The sequence below is a fragment of the Rhinopithecus roxellana genome, chromosome 12 (assembly GCF_007565055.1).
Source record: "Rhinopithecus roxellana isolate Shanxi Qingling chromosome 12, ASM756505v1, whole genome shotgun sequence".
Classification (NCBI taxonomy): Eukaryota; Metazoa; Chordata; class Mammalia; order Primates; family Cercopithecidae; genus Rhinopithecus; species Rhinopithecus roxellana.
In genome coordinates, this window is record NC_044560.1 from 83,670,800 (window position 1) to 83,689,312 (window position 18,513).

Sequence of the window (18,513 nt, forward strand, 5' to 3'; positions counted from 1 at the left end):
TCTATGTTTGTTTACAGGCCCTGGTTGAATCCATCTGTGTTTTATGGACTGCTAAGCATCTGTGTGTATTCTGTTATTATATTGGTGAATGTCTGCACATCTGGAAATGTGTGCATTTGTGTCTGTGTGTCTCTGTATAAGTGAGTATATGTTGACTGGGCGAGGTGGCTCATGCCTGTAATCCCAGCACTTTGGGAGGCTGAGGCGGGCAGATCACAAGGTCAGGAGATGGAGACCCTCCTGGCTAACATGGTGAAACCCCATCTCTACTAAAAATACAAAAAAATTAGCCGGGCGTGGTGGCGGGCACCTATGGTCCCAGCTACTAGGGAGGCTGAGGCAGGAGAATGGAATGAACCTGGGAGGTAGAGCTTGCAGTGAGCTGAGATCCTGCCACTGCACTCCAGCCTGGGGGACAGAGCGAGACTCTGTCTCAAAAAAAAAAAAAAAAAGTGAGTATATGTTTGGGTGTATTGGTGGTGTGTATGTGTGTGGGGTGTAGCTGTGTATCTCAGCTTCTGTTTGTGTCTGTTTATATGTGTTTATTTTATTTTTTATTTTTTTTTGAGGCGGAGTCTCACTGTGTCGCCCAGGCTGGAGTGCAATGGCATGGTCTCAGCTCACCGCAGCCTCCACCTTCCCGGTTCGAGTGATCTTCCTGCCTTGGCCTCCTGCATAGTTAGGATTACAGGCGCCTGCCACCACACCAGGCTAATTTTTGTATTTTTAGCAGAGACGGGGTTTTCACCATGTTGGCCAGGCTGGTCTTTAACTCCTGACCTCGTGATCCACCCACCTCAGCCTCCCAAAGTGTTGGGATTACAGGTGCGAGTCACCGTGCACTGCCTGTATGTCATTATTATTATTATTATTATTATTATTTTTTTTTTTTGAGACAGAGTTTTACTCTTGTTGTCCAGGATGGAGTGCAATGGTGCAATCTCGGCTCACCGCAACCTCCACCTCCCAGGTTCAAGCAATTCTCCTGCCTCAGCCTCCCAAGTAGCCAGGATTATAGGCGCATGCCACCAAGCCCAGCTAATTTTGTACTTTTAGTAGAGACAGGGTTTCTCTATGTTAGTCAGGCTGGTCTCGAACTCCCAACCTCAGGTAATCCACCCATCTCTGCCCCACAAAGTGCTGGGATTACAGGCATCAGCCATCGCACCTAGTGTGTTTATTATATTTTTAATGCGTATATATTTTTGAGACAGGGTCTCTGTTGCTCAGGCTGCAGTGCAGTGACACAATCATGACAGCTTTAACCTCCTGGGCCCAAGTGATCCTCCCACCTCAGCCTCTCAAGTAGCTGGGACTACAGGCATGCACCACCACACCTAGCAATTTTTTTTTTTTTTTTTTTTTGAGATGAAGTTTAGCTCTTTTTTTTTTTTTTTTTTTTTTTTTTTTTGAGACGGAGTCTCGCTCTGTCGCCCAGGCTGGAGTGCAGTGGCCGGATCTCAGCTCACGGCAAGCTCCGCCTCCCGGGTTTACGCCATTCTCCTGCCTCAGCCTCCCAAGTAGCTGGGACTACAGGCGCCAGCCACCTCGCCCGGCTAGCTTTTTTTGTATTTTTTAGTAGAGACGGGGTTTCACCGTGTTAGCCAGGATGGTCTTGAACTCCTGACCTTGTGATCCGCCCGTCTCGGCCTCCCAAAGTGCTGGGATTACAGGCTTGAGCCACCGCGCCCGGCCGAGTTTAGCTCTTGTTTGCCCAAGCTAGAGTGCAATGGCCCTATCTCAGCTCACTGCAATCTCCGCATCCCAGGTTCAAGCGATTCTCCTGCCTCAGCCTTCCAAGTGGCTGGGACTACAGGCACGTGACTACCACACCCGGATAATTTTTTGTATTTTTAGTAGAAATGATGTTCCACCATGTTAGCCAGGCTGGTCTCAAACTCCTGACGTCAGGTGATCCACCCGCCTCAGCTCCCAGCTCCCAAAGTATTGGGATTACAGGCGTGAGCCACCGTGCCCAGTCCAGCTAATTTTTAAATTTTTGTAGAGATGGGGGTCTTCCTATGTTGCCCAGGCTGGTCTCGAACTGCTGAGCTCCAGCAATCCTCCCACTTCAGCCTCCCAAAGTGTTGCGGAATACAGGCATGGGCCATTGTGGCCAGCCTATGTGCGTTTAGATGTCAGTCTGCCTCAGAATACCTGAGAGTTTACGGGTATCTAGGTGTGGCAGTGCGTATCTGGGTTTGTATATGGGTATATGTACCCACATATTTGGATGTGCCACTGTGAAGTGGTACAGTGGTTTGCCAACCTCTGTCTGTGTCTCAGTGTGTTTTGTGTCTACATCTATGTAGATATGGGGATGGGGGCTGGGGTCTCTAAGAGTCCACATCCAGTTGTTCTCCTGTCTGTGGGCAGAAAGCTCTGCCCACACATTTCAATCCCTCTCCCGCTTTCAGAAGGCCCCGAGTGTGGGTGTTTCCCTTGTAGCCCCGCCCTTGGGCACAGGGCTTGCTGCCCAGGACTGGTGGAGTGTGTGTCTGCAAACACCTAGAGAGGGGCTCCAGCCAGCAGCCCCTGACATGTAGCCTTCCCAGCTGGCAGACCAGACTGATCATTTTCCTATTTCTGAGAAGAACCAAGCCCCTCTCTTTGGAGAGCAGAGAGCCCTCTGTATCTTGGGGTCAGGAAATCCCTGCTCTCTCAGCCTAGGTCAGTGTCCATCTGGCTGAGCTTTTAGTGTTTGTCAGATACAGCCAGACAGTTGGGGAAACAAAACGTGTCTCCACGGCAACCCGCCTCCGCCTTCGAACTTGGGCAGTTCAGTGGTTTTGCAGGGCCCCTTTTGGGCCCAGTGCTGGGATGGGGTGGGTGGTGAGGATGAGTTAATAAAGCTTTTGCATATGTGCACTGCATCCCCACACCCCAACACACTCAAATACCTCCACACACACTCCTTCCCTAGGTAAAACTGGATGTTCAGAATGGGGAAACTGGTTCCCAGAGAGGGCAATGTCTTGTTGCCCAAGGACACACTTAGCAAGTTAGTAGCAAGACCAAAATAATGAGAACCAGGTTAGCTGTAGGGCTCCTTTTGCCCCACATAGTTTTCTCATTCTAGGATTCAATAATTACTTTAGAATACACATATGCATGTATGTTTTATGTATACTGTATATTTATAAAAACATTTTTTTTTTGAGATGGAGTTTCGCTCTTATTGCCCAGGCTGGAGTGCAATGGCTCGATCTTGGCTCACTGCAACCTCCGCCTCCCAGGTTCAAGTGATTTTCCTGCCTCAGCCTCCCAAGTAGCTGGGAATATAGGCATGTGCCATCATGCCCCGCTAATTTTGTAGTTTTAGCAGAGACAGGGTTTCCCCATGTTGGTCAGGCTGGTTTTGAACTCCCAACCGCAGGTGATCCGCCCACCTTGGCCTCCCAAAGTGCTGAGATTACAGGCATGAGCCATCGTGCTGGCCAAAAACATTTTTTTTTTTTTGAGACAGAGTCTTGCTCTGTCACCCAGGCTGGAGTGCAATGGTGCAATCTCGGCTCACTGCAACCTCCACCTCCCGGGTTCAAGCGATCCTCCTGCCTCAGCCTCCAGAGTAGCTGGGATTACAGGCACATGCCACCACACCTGGCTAAGTTTTGTATTTTTAGTAGAGATGGGGTTTCATCATGTTGGTCAGGCTGGTCTCACACTCCTGACCTCATGATCTTTCTGCCTTGGCCTCCCAAAATGCTGGGATTACAGGTGTGAGCCACAGCGCCCAGTCCCCAAAACATTTTCTTTTCTTTTTTTTTTTTTTTTGGTGGCGGGGTCTCACTCTCTCCCCAGGCTGGAGTGCAGTGGTGCAATCTCGGCTCACTGCAACCCAATCTCCGCCTCCCGGGTTCGAGCCATTCTCCTGCCTCAGCCTCCTGAGTAGCTGGGAATACAGGCAAGTGCCGCGACGCCCAGCTAATTTTTGTATTTTTAGCAGAGACAGGGTTTCTCCGTGTTGGTCAGGCTGGTCTCAAGCTCCTGACCTCGTGATCTGCCTTCCTAGGCCTCCCAAAGTGCTGGGATTACAGGTGTGAGCCACCGGACTCAGCTGATAACTTGTTTCTTTGCAGACCTCAGAATAAAGCTTCTCCTGACATTTTTATGAAGTTGTTAAAACTCTTACTACTGGCCAGGCGTGGTGGCTCACGCTTATAATCCCAGCACTTTGGGAGGCCGAGGCAGGTGGATCATGAGGTCAGGAGTTCAAGACCAGCCTGGCCAAGATACTGAAACCTTGTCTCCACTAAAATACAAAAAATTTAGCTGGGCGTGGTGGCACGTGCCTGTAATCCCAGCTATTCGGGAGGTTGAGGCAGAGAATTTCTTAAACCCGGGAGGCAGAGGTTGCAGTGAGCCAAGATTGCGCCACTACACTCCAGCCTGAGCACAGAGTGAGACTCCGCCTCAAAAAAACAAATAAGGGCCGGGTGTGGTGGCTGACACCTGTAATGCCAGCACTTTGGGAGGCCGAGGTGGGTGGATCACGAGGTCAGGAGATGGAGACCATCCGGGCTAACACGGTGAAACTCCATCTGTACTAAAAATACAAAAAAAATAGCCAGGCATGGTGGCAGGCGCCTGTAGTCCCAGCTACTCAGGAGACTGAGGCAGGAGAATGGCGTGAACCTGGGAGGCAGAGCTTGCAGCCAGCTGAGATCGTGCCAACTCACTCCAGCCTGGGTGACAGAGGGAGACTCTGTCTCAAAACAAACACACACACAAACAAAAACTCTTACTACTTACTCCTGCTTACCTATGAGACAGTATTTTCTAAATACCCACTAACTAAAACAAACTGCTGCGGGAGTAAATTGAATGCTGGCATTCAGATAAAACCATTACCACCCCCATAACTTAGGGTTTCAAATTTTTAGCCCACTAAAAATGTCATCATAGGCCAGGCGCAGTGGCTCACACCTGTAATCCCTGCACTTTGGGAGGCCAAGGACGGTGGATAACCTGAGCTCAAGGGTTCATGACCAGCCTGGCCAACATGGTGAAACCCCATCTCTACTAAAAATAGAAAAATTAGTTGGGTGTGATGGTGGGCACCTGTAATCCCAGCTACTCAGGAGGCTGAGGCACCAGAACTGCTTGAACCTGGGAGGTGGAGGTTGCAGTGAGCCGCGATCACACCACTGCATTCCAGCCTGGGCAACACAGTGAGAATCAGTCTCAAAAAAAAAAAAAAAAAAAAAAAAAAAGTCATCACTGTTCTCACTGATTTACTTTATTTTTATTATTTAATTTAATTTATTTATTTTTGAGATGGAGTCTCGCTCTGTCGCCTAGGCCGGAGTACAGTGGCTCAATCTCGGCTCACTGCAAGCTCCGCCTCCCAGGTTCACACCATTCTGCCTCAGCCTCCTGAATAGTTGAGACTACAGGCACCTGCCACCATGGCCGGCTAATTTTTTGTATTTTTTTTAGTAGAGATGAGGTTTTACCGTGTTAGCCAGGATGGTCTCGATCTCCTGACTTCGTGATCCTCCTGCTTCGGCCTTTCAAAGTGCTGGGATTACAGGCGTGAGCCACTGCACCCAGCCTTTATTTTATTTTTATTTATTTATTTTTTTGAGATGGAGTTTTGCTCTTGTTGCCCAGGCTGGAATGCAATGGCACGATCTCTGGCTCACTGAAACCTCTGCCTCCTGGGTTCAAGGGATTCTCCCACCTCAGCCTCCCGAGTAGCTGGGATTACAGGCATGTGCCACCACACCTGGCTAATTTTGTATTTTTAGCAGAGACGGGGTTTTCCATGTTGGTCAGGGTGGTCTTGAACTCCCAGCCTCAGTTGATTCATCTGCCTCGGCCTCCCAAAGTGCTGGGATTACAGGTGCAAGCCACCGCCCCCAGCCTATTTTTATTTTTATTTTATTTATTTATTTTGAGACAGAGTCTCACTCTGTCACCCAGGCTGGAATGCAGTGGCACCATCTCTGCTCACTGTAGGCTCCGCCTCCCGGGTTCATGTGATTCTCCTGCCTCAGCCTCTCGAGTAGTTGGGATTACAGGGGTGCACCACCACGCTCGGCCAAATTTTATCTCAAACTCCTGACCTTGTGATCTGCCTGCCTTGGCCTTCCAAAATGGTGGGATTACAGGCGTAAGCCACTGTACCTGGCCTGATTTACTTTATTTATGTATTTTTAATTTTTTTTTCCTTTTTCTTTTTGAGACGGAGTCTCCCCCTGTCGCCAAGGCTGGAATGCAATGTTGCGATCTCGGCTCACTGCAACCTCTACCTCCCAGGTTGAAGCGATTTTCTTGCCTCAGCCTCTCGAGTAGCTAGGACTACAGGCGCACACCACTACACCTGGCTAATTTTTGTATTTTTAGTAGAGATGGGGTTTTACCATGTTGGCCAGGCTGGTCTCAAACTCCTGACATCAGGGGATCCGCTTGCCTCAGCTTCCCAAAGTGCAGGGATTACAGGTGTGAGCCACCATGCCTGGTCCCATGGATTTACTTTATGGTATGTAAAAGTTGTAAGTTTTGATTTACAAAATTTATACTTATATTGCTTTTATTCAGCAGAATTTGGATGGATTTTGTCTGAAGGGAGAAAAAAGTTCCACTGCTAAAATAAAAAGTTTGAAAACCACTTTTCTACACTGTGGACAGCTAAGAGAGGGACAATCTGATCACTGAGTATCTGTGGTCAATTTCTGGAAGCTGGAACACAGAACTGGTGCTCAGGAGATACTTGTTGAAAGAACGAAGGGAAACACAACCCGTTGCACACTAGAGACTGGGTGGTGGCAAAAACTACCTCTCTGCTCTCTCCTTTCTCTCCTTTCCTCCCCCTGCACCCTCACCTCTCCCCCCTCCTCTCTTTTCTTAGGAGCTGGCACCAACTTAAAGTTGGGAACCCATAAGACTCCATTTGTTCTGGCCACACACCACTAACACCCTACTCAACCCATTTCTCTTCTCAACTCAGCGGGAGGAAAAATGGGTGGAATTAGGCTTGGGGCTTGATTCTAAGAGATGCCTAGAGGATCAAAGAGGACCTCAGCAGGGAGGTTGTTTGAAATGTTAAGACGGCTGCCACAGATGCCAAGAGCCACGGATTAGGGGACAGAAGAATGCTGGCTGGGATCTAAATCTCCCCCCTCCCAACTTTCAACTATGCAGAACTGCTCTGCCCTCTGGTACAATTCTGGCCCCTGCAATTGGTCTAAGAACTGAGGGAAGCCACAGGTGCTCCCATCCTGAGGCTGTCTGTCCCTTGCTGGTCTTCCCTGTAAAATGTAAGAGGCTCAGCCACAACTTTGGCCTGGCTGCCCAGTCTGGAGTGAAGAGTCTTTGTGGTAGGAGGCCAGGCCCAGCAGAGGACAAAGCTGGGTCCTGTGGAAGGCAGGTCTCCCAAGTGGAAAGGGGGATTGGTGTGTGTGAGGGCAACATCAGGGTGGTCCTGGGCTTTCCCCAAACAGAGGGGCAAAGCTGGAGGGCCCTTGGGATGCTGCCTCAAGCCTGGTTTTTTTTGCTGGTTCCTCCCTGGGGACAGGTTGGAAGTTTTCTTCCTGGTCAGGTGACAGCCTGGCTCCAGGTTGAACTTTGGGCCCTATCCACAGGGACTGCTGGGAAATCAGCTCCCTCAGCTGCCTGCAAGGCCAGCAAAGACATGTAGCTGAGCTGAGCAATCATTAATCCAGGGAGCAGGATTCAGCTACAGCTGGGACACAGGCTAGCTCTTCCTAGGCTAGCCCTCCCTGGGTGGCTCAGAAGCATATCTGTCCATTAGGCCAGGAGGCAAGAGGGAAAGCTGAACTGCTGGTCTGAGCGTAGTCCGGGCTAGGGATGAGAAGTGAGAATCTCTGGGTGCTGGAGTCAGGAGCAGTGAAGGGAATACAACTCTGACCTCTCCTCATTTCCATTCTTCCCCTCCCTACCTCCAAATCAGAGGATCCAATCTGTGGGTTGATTCCTGGAAATTCTAGTTTGAGGGGAATTTCCCTGAGGAATTATATGAGACACTGGCAGGGCTACCTTCAGAGGCATGCAAACTGTGTATTTACACATAGCCCATGCTCAGAAAGGCTCTGTGCTTGGTTGAATGTTTTATTGTTGCCTCTTTTTTTTTTTTTTTTTTTTTGAGACAGACGCTTGCTCTGTCACCCAGGCTGGAGTGCAGCGGCGCAATCTCAGCTCATTGCAACCTCTGCCTCCCAGGTTCAAGTAATTCGCTGCCTCAGCCTCCCAGGTAGCTGGGATTACAGGCACCTGCCACTATGCCCGGCTAATTTTTGTATTTTTGTGTATATATATATAAATTTTTTTTTTTTGGGGGGGATGGAGTTTCGCTCTTGTTGCCCAGGCTGGAGTGCAATGGCACGATCTAGGCTCACTGCAACCTCTGCCTCCCAGGTTCAAGCGACTCTCCTGCCTCAGCCTCCAGAGTAGCTGGGACTACAGGCATGCACCACCACGACCAGCTAATTTTTTAGTAGACACAGGGTTTCTCTATGTTGGTCAGGCTGGTCTCAAACTCCCAACCAACCTCAGCCTGCCTCAGCCTCCCAAAGTGCTGGGATTACAGGTGTGAGCCACCGCACCTGGCCTAATTTTTGTATTTTTAGTAGAGATAGGGTTTCACCATCTTGGCCAGGCTGGTCTTGAACTCCTGACCTTGTGATCTACCTGCCTCAGTCTCCCAAAGTGCTGGGATTATACAGGTGTGAGCCATTGCACCTAACCTGTTTTTTTTTTTTTTTTTGGGAGAGAGTCTTGCTCTGTCACCCAGGCTGGAGTGCAGTGGGACGATCTCGGCTCACTGTAACCTCTGCCTTCTGGGTTCAAGCAATTCTCCTGCCTCAGCCTCCCGAGCAGCTGGGACCACAGACAAGCACCACCATGCCCTGCTAATTTTTTTGTACTTTATTTATTTATCTATCTTATTTTATTTTATTTTATTTTTTTGAGACAGAGTTTCGTTCTTGTCGCCGAGGCTGGAGTGCAATGGCATGATCTTGGCTCACTGCAACCTCTGCGTCCCATGTTCAAGTTATTCTCGTGCCACAGCTTCCTGAGTAGCTGGGATTATGGGCACCCTCCAGCATGCCTGTCTTTTTTTTTTTTTTTTTTGAGATGGAGTCTCACACTGTCGCCCTGGTTGGAGTGCAATGGCGTGATCTCGGCTCACTGCAACCGCCACCTCCCGGGTTCAAGTGATTCTCCTGCCTCAGCCTCTCCAGTTTCTGGGATTACAGGCGCCTGCCACCATGCCTGGCTAATTTTTGTGTTTTTAGTAGAGACGGGGTTTCACTATGTTGGCCAGGCTGGTCTCGAACTCTTGACCTTGTGATCTGCCGGCCTCGGCCTCCCAAAGTGCTGGGATTACAGGCGTGAGTCACCTTGCCTGGCCTGCTATTGCCTCTTGAAATTATTTTTTTAAAAGACAAGGTCCGGCCAGGCGCGGTGGCTCATGCCTGTAATCCCAGCACTTTGGGAAGCCAAGGCGCATGGGTCATCTGAGGTCAGGAGTTCGAGACCAGCCTGACCAATATGGTGAAACCCCATCTCTACTAAAAATACAAAAATTAGCCAGGCGTGTACCTGTAGTCCCAGCTACTCGGGAGGCTGAGGCAGGAGAATCGCTTGAACCCGGGAGGCGGAGGTTATAGTGAGCCAAGATCATGACACTGCACTCCAGCTTGGATGACAGAGTGAGACTCTGTCTCAAAAAAACAAACAACAACAACAATAACAAAGACAAGGTCTCACTCTGTTTTGCAGGCTGGGGTGCAGTGGCACAAACATGGCTCACTATAGCCTTGACCTCCTGGGCTCAAGGGGATCCTCCCACCTCAGCCTCCCGAGTGAGTAGCTAGGACCACAGGCACGTGCTACCACACCTGGCTAATGAAAACTAGTTTTTTTTTTCCTTTTTTTTTTTTGAGAGAGGAGCTCTCACCATATTGCCGAAGGCTGGTCTCAAACTAGTTCAAGCAATCCTCCCACCTCGGCCTTCCAAAGTGTTGGGATTACAGATGTGAGCCACTGTGGCAGGCAGGCCTTGAAATGCTTAATAAGTTTTTTGATTTTTTTTTTTTAAGACAGAGTCTTGCTCTGTTACCCAGGCTGGAGTGCAATGGCACAATCTTGGCTCACTGTAACCTCTGCCTACCGGGTTCAAGCGATTCTCCTGCCTTAGTCTCCCAAGTAGCTGGGACTACAGGCATGCACCACCAAACCCAACTAAGTTTTTGTATTTAGTAGAGATGGGGTTTCACCATGTTGGTCTGGCTGGTCTTGAACGCCTGATCTCAGGTGATCCACTTGCTTGGGCCTCCCAAAGTGCTGGGAATACAGGCCTGAGCCACCGTGCCTGGCACCTGTAACACTTTTCCCTTGAAAACTGCCTTCCCTACATTCCCTTTCCTCACCAAGTAACAGAGGAAGAGGCTGGGTTCTTAGGATTAGTGCTAGGCTGGGCCAAGAGCACTCAGAGTACAGGGCTGGTTCCTGATCCAGAACGGGTGCTCTGGGATTGTGGGCTGGATCTGAATGAATGGTGGTTAGACAAGAAACGGAGGCCCAGCATGGACCAGAGCCCCCAGGTTCACCACAGCTGAGCCCCTGGGGACTCAGGGAGATCCCACTGCACTCTAGTAATCCTGCAATGTCACGGTGAGTGCTATCTACAGTTTGCTGGGGCTGACTGCGCTGGGTGGCCCAGACAAATGGGTCCCTGCCCTGGTGGAGACCAGGACCAAGAGAAAGCCGTGTGACCAGAGTCAGATTAGGTGATTCTGGTCACCCCACTGGTATGGACATCACAAGGCTCTTCTGGGGACTGAGGGAGGGGGTTCAAGGGTACTGAACCTACAGCTGGCCCTCAGTGCAATTTCTGGCCCTTAGGGTTTGAGGCCTCGGACCAGGCTGAGACAAGACCCAGATGCCCATCTTGGCTCCTCTGCCACTGACCACCTGTGTTTGTGGGCAATCACTGTCCCCTTCTGGCCTCCATTTCTCTTGTCGTGGGATCAGATGATATAAAAGGGCTTGGTCAGCTGTAATAGAGCCAGAGGCCTGGAGGCAATGAGCACAGCAATTTCAGGATTCTTCAAGGCTTTCTTTCCTACCAGCCTCCCAGTCAGGCCTCTCACCTGCCCAGAGTTCAACCCTAATTAGCGTTGAGCATCTCAGTGGGAACTCCTGGTGCAGGCAGGAGTGCCCTGGGGCCTCAAAGCCTAGTCCAAGGGTAAACGGAGGAAGGACTATCCTCATCCCTGCCACCAAAGGGTGAGGCAGGAATACAGGGCGCCTGGGCCCCTGCTGCACACCGAAGATGGTTGGAGCCTGGGGGGAAGGTGCAGTAAAGAGAGAGGAGGCCACTCTAGTCAGCAGATGTGAGGGAAATGCCCACTGCGGGTCACAGGTCTTGGACGTGTCTGAAGCCTCTACTCTTGGCGCAAGCCCCCCAACACTGTCGGGGCTTGGAAGGAGTTCTCCAAATTCCCTTATTCCAGGAAAAAATATTCCAGAATCCCCTGTCTGTTCCCTGTCCAAACCTGGGATACCAAGACTCCTGGGGTCCAACCCCAGCCTCTAACTCCCCCTTTTCTGCGCCCTTCCCCTTCCCGTCCCCACCCCGTACCACCCTCTTCCGAACGGACCTCCCGCGGTGCCCCCTGCGGGACTGAACCTCAGTGCCGCCCCCTCCCGGGCGGCCCCACGACCCGCCCTCTCGGGCCCCGGCTGGGGGCACGACCCCGGGCTCCCGGGACCCCCTCCTCGCGGGACCAGACCTCGCCCTCCGCCGGGCCAGGGGGAGGCGGGGAGGGGCCGCAGGCAGCGCCGCTCCCGCCCCGCGGCCGCTCCCGCCCCGCTTCTTCCCTCCCCGCCGGCCTGAGCCCCGCCCGCCGCCCGGCCGGCCGCTCCCGCCGCCCGCTCTCCGCGCCCGCTCGGCCTCCGCCGCCCAAACTTTTCTCCGGGCGCACATCCCCGGCGGCCGCCCCCGGCATGGGAGCCGCGCCGCAGGGGGCCTGACCCGCCGCCCGCTCCGCCCCCGCCTGCCATGGCGGCCCGCGCGCCCCCCGCCGCACCTGCGGCCGAGGAGCCGGGGAACTTGGGCGGCCCCCCGCGCAGGAAGAAGTCCCGCTCCGGCGCGTCCGGCCTCCGCCGCGCTTTCAGCTGGCTGCGGGGCAAGCGGCGCAAGAAGAAGGCGGCGGGGGCCGAGGGCGCCGAACCGGCCGCCCCCCGGGCCAAGAAGGCGGAGGACAAGGCCAAGAGGGCCAAAGGCAAAGGCCGAGGTAAGGCGGTCGGCACCTGGGCTGAGCGCGGGGGGGCGCCGAGGGTGCGGCCGCGGGGCCTCTGCTGGGGGTCCGCGCGCGGCGTGTTGGAGGGGGGTGACCCCCAGGAACTGGTGCTGGGGAGCTAAGAGGCCAGGGCTGAGTCCGAGCACCTCCACCCTGCGCTGCCTTCCGCACTTTCCAGACCCAGTCTTGCCTCGCTCTGAGGGGAGGGGACCCCCGGCCGGGCCAGGGATCCCCTGGCAGAGCAGGAAGTGCTGGCAGCCCGACTCCAGGGCGGTGAGGCGATTCTCCCTCCCCCAGGCTCACCCATGTCCTGCCCTCTGCTGAGTCAGGGGGTCAGAGACTTAACGCTGGCCTGTGGCCAATGGGAGAGACAGGTGGCCTTGGGTCTCTGGTGGGGACCCTCTGGGTCTGGAAGGTGAACCGCACTCACAAAGAGTTTCAGCTCCAGCTGGATCTGGATTTCCAGCCCCACAAAGGACCCTGCATGGAGCACCGTGTGCCCTGCCTTAGCTTCTTAACAGTGCTGGCTTTTCCCACCTGGGCCAGTTTTCTCACGCTCACCTGAGCCAGGCCACAAACATCACCTCCTCGGGTAGTGAGCTCACCAAGGTGAACCAACCCGCCCCTCCCCATCACTCCTTCTTCCAGCCCTGGAGAAACATGCCAGTGTCAGAAGCGTGCTTACAGGTGGGGGAAACTGAGGCCCAAGCTCAATGGAGAGGCTGTACCTGGGCTGGGGTGGGTACTTAAAATTCAACAGCTAGTTCTTAGTCTTTCTGAATTTGAGCCCCTGGGCTCCTCCTCTGGCCTGGATGGGCAGCCTGAAAGGCGGGGAAGCCGACCTGGCCCATCCCTGCTGGGGTCACTTTCAGCTCCTTTCTTGGGCCTTCCCTCATTTCCCTGTTTCTGTCTTCCTTTTGGTGGGGAGGGCTTGAGTCTTTGCAAGAGGGTGGAGCTCCCTTGGGGTTTGCCGTCCTGGGAAGTCCACCTTTCCTAGACTGCTGCTGCTGTGCTGGAGGTGAGGAAATGGCCGGGTGTGCGGGCCCATCCCATTCTGCCTGTGTTTATCCTCCCAGTGTCCTTTAACCACCTCTTCTGGGAGAGTTATAAGGAACACTTTAGGGGTCAGGAAGAGGGTGGAAAGCCTCTTGTGTGATTGTATCCGGCCTGATCTTCCTTTTGGATAAGGGCCCTGCTTCCCTGCGGCACAACCACAAATAGAAGTGAGGGTGCTGAGGCTGGGGTGACTGGGCCAAACCCTGAGGGAGGATTGGATTTGGGTGAGAGATGTTTCCAAAGGCTCTGCAGTCCCAGCAGGACATGGAGTCTGTCCCAGGGCTGCCCCACTGGGATTCAGTCTGAAGTCATCCCCATCTCATTCAGGAGGGCATTGCAGCAGGATGGATTGTGGTCAGACTGTCAGAATTGGCAGGCAGAAGCCTAGTGGACTAGCAGTGTATACTCCAGGGCAGTGGACCTTTTTCCTCTGGGAGACCAGCCTGGGAGGCAGGGGGCTGGAAAAGCTGAGCCTGTAGGTCACTGCTGCAACAACCTGGGTTTGGGGTCATTGGGTCAGTGACCAGGGCTCCCTCTCGCCTTGTGTTTGGTATCAGGTGGCTCTGGGCTTTCTGGGCAGCATGTTGGCCTGATTTGAGCCCACGTGCATGGGCAACACCTCCTTGCCCCTGGCTGTTGTTTCCCCAGGTCTGGAGGTGGACCTGGGTACGACTGGAGGAAGTCCTGTTCCCTTTTACTCCAGCCTCCTATTATTGCAATTGTTTCCTTGTCACCTGCCTGGCACAACTTCTTTTCTGTTTATTAAGAGAAATAAATCTGATCCCTCTAATCTCCACTGGCAACGCTGGCCAGGAAGGGGAAGCCTGCAGAAGGCTTAACTCTTTCACGGAAAATGTTGAGAATGGAGATTGGGAGAGGTGGGGAGGAGGGATACACAGGAGATTCCTAGGAGGTCAGGGATTTTTCTGGGGAAGTCATTATTTCCTCCATTCTAATCTCTGACTCAAAGACCTACAAGAGGCAGGTCTTGATTCCTCTAATCTGACTTTCCTACTTTAAGATGGAAAAACTGAGCTTGTCATGGAGTTTTACCAGTCTTCCACGATTCCCTTGCTGACCTCGCTACCCTGCACAGACTTAGAAGAAGAGAGGAAGTCTGATATTTATTGATTAGTCTGAATACGTCAAGATCTCACTTGCCGATGAAAAAATTGAGGCTCAGGGACAGTGAGTGACTGATTTGACCAAACTGGGATTTAAACTCAAATCATCTGCCTAAAAAATGGGGACTGTTGGCCGGGCGCGGTGGCTCAAGCCTGTAATCCCAGCACTTTGGGAGGCCGAGACAGGCGGATCACGAGGTCAGGAGATCGAGACCATCCTGGCTAACACGGTGAAACCCCGTCTCTACTAAAAAAATACAAAAAACTAGCCGGGCAAGGTGGCGGGCCCCTGTAGTCCCAGCTACTCGGGAGGCTGAGGCAGGAGAATGGCATAAACCCGGGAGGCGGAGCTTGCAGTGAGCTGAGATCCGGCCATTGCACTCCAGCCTGGACGACAGAGCCAGACTCCGTCTCAAAAAAAAAAAAAAATGGGGACTGTTTTCATGACTCTCCCAAGGACATAGAACAGCAGGTAAGACTGGAAGATCTTCTCGTTCAACTCACTTTACAGATGGGAAATGGCCCAGAGAGAAGTGAGGGAACTTGATAGAGTGGGGGGAGTATCAGAGTCAGGCCGATGAGAGTTTAAATCCTGGCTCAGCTACTAGCAAGCCCCATGATGTAGGATGAGCAACTTCTCTGTGGGCTCCCTGACTCCACCACTGTCTTGTGGGGAAGAAAGGGGGAATCCTCTGGCTGGACATTGCCTTGATGGGGCTGTGACCTTTCTGTCTCACCCAGATTCTCACAAGAGAGCATATTAAAATTATATTAAAGCCTGGGTGTGGTGGCTCACGCCTCTAATCCTAGTATTTTGGGAGACCAAGGCAGGCAGGATTGCCTGAGCTCAGGAGTTTGAGACCAGCCTGGGCAACACGGTGAAACCCCGTCTGTACTAAAATACAAAAAATTAGCCGGGCGTGGCGGCGTGCACCTGTACTCCCAGCTACCCGGAAGGCTGAGGCAGAAGAATTGCTTGAACCCGGGAGGCGGAGGTTGCAGTGAGCCAAGATTGCACCACTGTACTCCAGCCTAGGCAACAGAGCGAGACTCCAAAAAAAAGAAAGAAAATTATATTGAAGAGAAGTCACTATAGAAATGCAAGGGGTTGCTATGACTATGTTATAAGTTTAGTCACCTGAGCTCTAAGGACCCAGTCTGGAAGGAATGGGCTCTGGGCCTAAGAATAACTTTGCTTGGCTGGGCGCAGTGGCTCTCGCCTGTAATCCCAGCAGTTTGGGAGTTCAAGGTGGGTGGATCATGAGGTCGGGAGCTCGAGACCAGCCTGACCAACATGGTGAAACCTTGTCTCTACTAAAAATACAAAAATTAGCCAGGCATAGTGGCGTGTGCCTGTAATCCCAGCTACTCAGGAGGCTGAACCCAGGAGGCGGAGGTTGCAGTGAGGTGAGATTGCACCACTGTACTCCAGCCTGGCAACAGAGTGAGACTAGGTCTCAAAAAAAAAAAAAAAAAAAAAAAAAAAAAAGGACAACTCTGCTGCCCTGGTCTGCCCCTCTCAAGCTACAAGATGCTGGCAGGTTATTCTCCCCTCCAAGCCTCAGTTTCCTTATCTGTAAAATAGGGATAATAAATCCTGGCTTTATAGGGACCTTTCCAGGATCAAATAACCTAACAGACATGCAACTGCGTTGTGAACTGTGGAGCATGGTCCAGCTGGCAGCAGGTTTCTGCTGTTGTTATGCTGCTGAGGACTTGGGCATTAGTTAAGTTCACCGTGATCCATGTTTGGAAAACAGCCTGTGATGATGATGATGATTGAGGGGGATTCACAGAGGGTAGAGTCTCACCCTTGTCCCACAGGAGGACTCAGACATAAGAAAAAGTTAAAAAAAAAAAAAAAAAAACGAAAACAAACAGGAATCCATATCTTCCAGAAATATCACCTGGACTCTAGACAAGTGTGTGGGTAGGAAGTGTTTCTGGGACAGATACCAGGACTGGAGCCTAGCAGATAATCAGGGGAGGCTTTCTGGAGGAGGCAAGCAGCCTGTGGAAGGAGGGCAGGGTCCTGGCTAATCTGAATGGGAAGAGAAGTAACAGGAAGGCTGCTATGTGCTATATATACCCTGGACAGGCATTTTCATCAAAGTCTTCCTATGTCTTTACAGCAACCTGGGAGGTGGACAGTTATCACCATTTGTAGGTGAGAAAAAAGGGGTGAGAATAAGTAGTCCAAGGTCACTCAGCTTCATTTATTTTTATTTTTATTTTTTTTGAGGCGGAGTCTCGCTCTGTCGCCCGGACTGGACTGGAGTGCAGTGGCCCGATCTCAGCTCACTGCAAGCTCCGCCTCCCGGGTTTGCGCCATTCTCCCGCCTCAGCCTCCCGAGTAGCTGGGACTACAGGCGCCCGCCACCTCGCCCGGCTAGTTTTTGTATTTTTAGTAGAGACGGGGTTTCACTGTGTTAGCCAGGATGGTCTCGATCTCCTGACCTCGTGATCCGCCCGTCTCGGCCTCCCAAAGTGCTGGGATTACAGGCTTGAGCCACCGCGCCCGGCCAGCTTCATTTATTTGAAGAAGACATATTCTTTACTCTGTAGTGTCAGGCACTGTTCAAGGTGATACGAATGCCGGAGGACCAGACAGGCAAGGTCCCCATCTATGTGGAAGTGAGGTTCACAGTGTCACAATGACGGAGCCACTCAGTCTGCCTCCAGAGGCCACGCTCTGCGAAGAAAATTATATGATGATGGCTGTGTTTCTGACTCTGGAGGGGGGTGACCTCTCTAGAGTCTTAGACAAAACCAGTTTTGGGGAAAGGGGTATATAGTCCTCTTGAGGGTTTCTCTTGTGCAGTGGGCAGCAGCTGAGGGGTGGGAGTGGGCATGGCTCTGATACTGAGAATTTGAGAGCCACCCTGCCAGGCCTAGCTGACTTAGCCCCATGTTAACTCCAGTCAGTTCACTGTGGCCTCTCCAAGTTCCCTCTGGCCACTCAGGGAGGACTGTCCTTTCATGGCGTGGAGTTGTGGAGAGAACCCTCAGTTTGAGTTCTGCTCTGTTGTATGACCTTGGGTAAGTCCTGCCCCTCTTTGGACCAGACATGCCCTGTCTTGACAAAGATAGTTTTTTGTTTGTTTGTTTGTTTGTTTTTATGAGACGGAGTCTCGCTCTGTTGCCCAGGCTGGAGTGCAGTGGTGAGATCGCGGCTCATTGCAACCTCTGCCTCCCAGGTTCAAGCGATTCTTCTGCTTCATCCTGGGACTACAGGCGCATGCCACCATGCCTGGCTAATTTTTGTATTTTTAGCAGAGACAGGGTTTCACCATATTGGCCAGGCTGGTCTCAAACTCCTGACCTTGTGATCCACCCGCCTTGGCCTCCCAAAGTGCTGGGATTACAGGCGTGAGCTACTGCATCTGGCCAACAAAGTTGGGGTTTAATGACCTCTGAGACTCTTGCCAGTTCTAGGATTCTGTGGGTTTGAGAATGGGCTGAGGGAGTAAGCCTGTAGAGGCTGGGGGCTAGGCATGGAGACGGGAGCTGTGTCCAGGAAAGGAGAGCTGACCTCCAGCCAGCCAGATAAGACACTGAGACCCAGTGGCCTAGATGTAATAGGAAGGTAGGTAAGGTGGCCGGCGCAATGGCTCACACCTGTAATCCCAGCACTTTGGGAGGCTGAGGCGGGTGGATCACTTGAGGTCAGGAGTTTAAAAGCAGCCTAGCCAACATGGCAAAACCCTGTCTCTACTAAAAATACGAAAATTATGGCTGGGCACAGTGGCTCACGCCTGTAATCCCAGTGCTTTGGGGGGCCAAGGCGGGCAGGGATCACCTAATGTCAGGAGTTCGAGACTAGCCTGGCCAACATGGCAAAACCCCATCTGTACATGGCAAAAATTAGCCGGGTACGGTGACCCGCACGTGTATTCCCAGCTACTCAGGAGGCTGAGGCAGGAGAATAGCTTGAACCCAGGAGGCGGAGGTTGCAATGAGCTGTGATCATGCCATTGCACTTCAGCCTGGGCAACAAGAGCAAAAAGCTCCATCTCAAAACAAAAAACAAAAATTAGCTTGGCATAGTGGCAGGCGCCTTT

General features: G+C 52.2%; 1 protein-coding gene across 1 annotated transcript in view; it reads left to right on the forward strand.

Annotated features, from left to right (window-relative positions):
- Positions 1–11,902: 11,902 nt before the first annotated feature.
- The window catches only part of KIAA1522 (KIAA1522 ortholog), a 36,395-nt gene continuing 29,784 nt past the window's right edge, over positions 11,903–18,513 (forward strand). Inside the window, exon 1 of the mRNA XM_030913442.1 lies at positions 11,903–12,266. Coding sequence (XP_030769302.1) covers positions 12,032–12,266 — 235 coding nt within the window. The 5' untranslated portion in view covers positions 11,903–12,031. The remainder of the gene's footprint in view (positions 12,267–18,513) is intronic.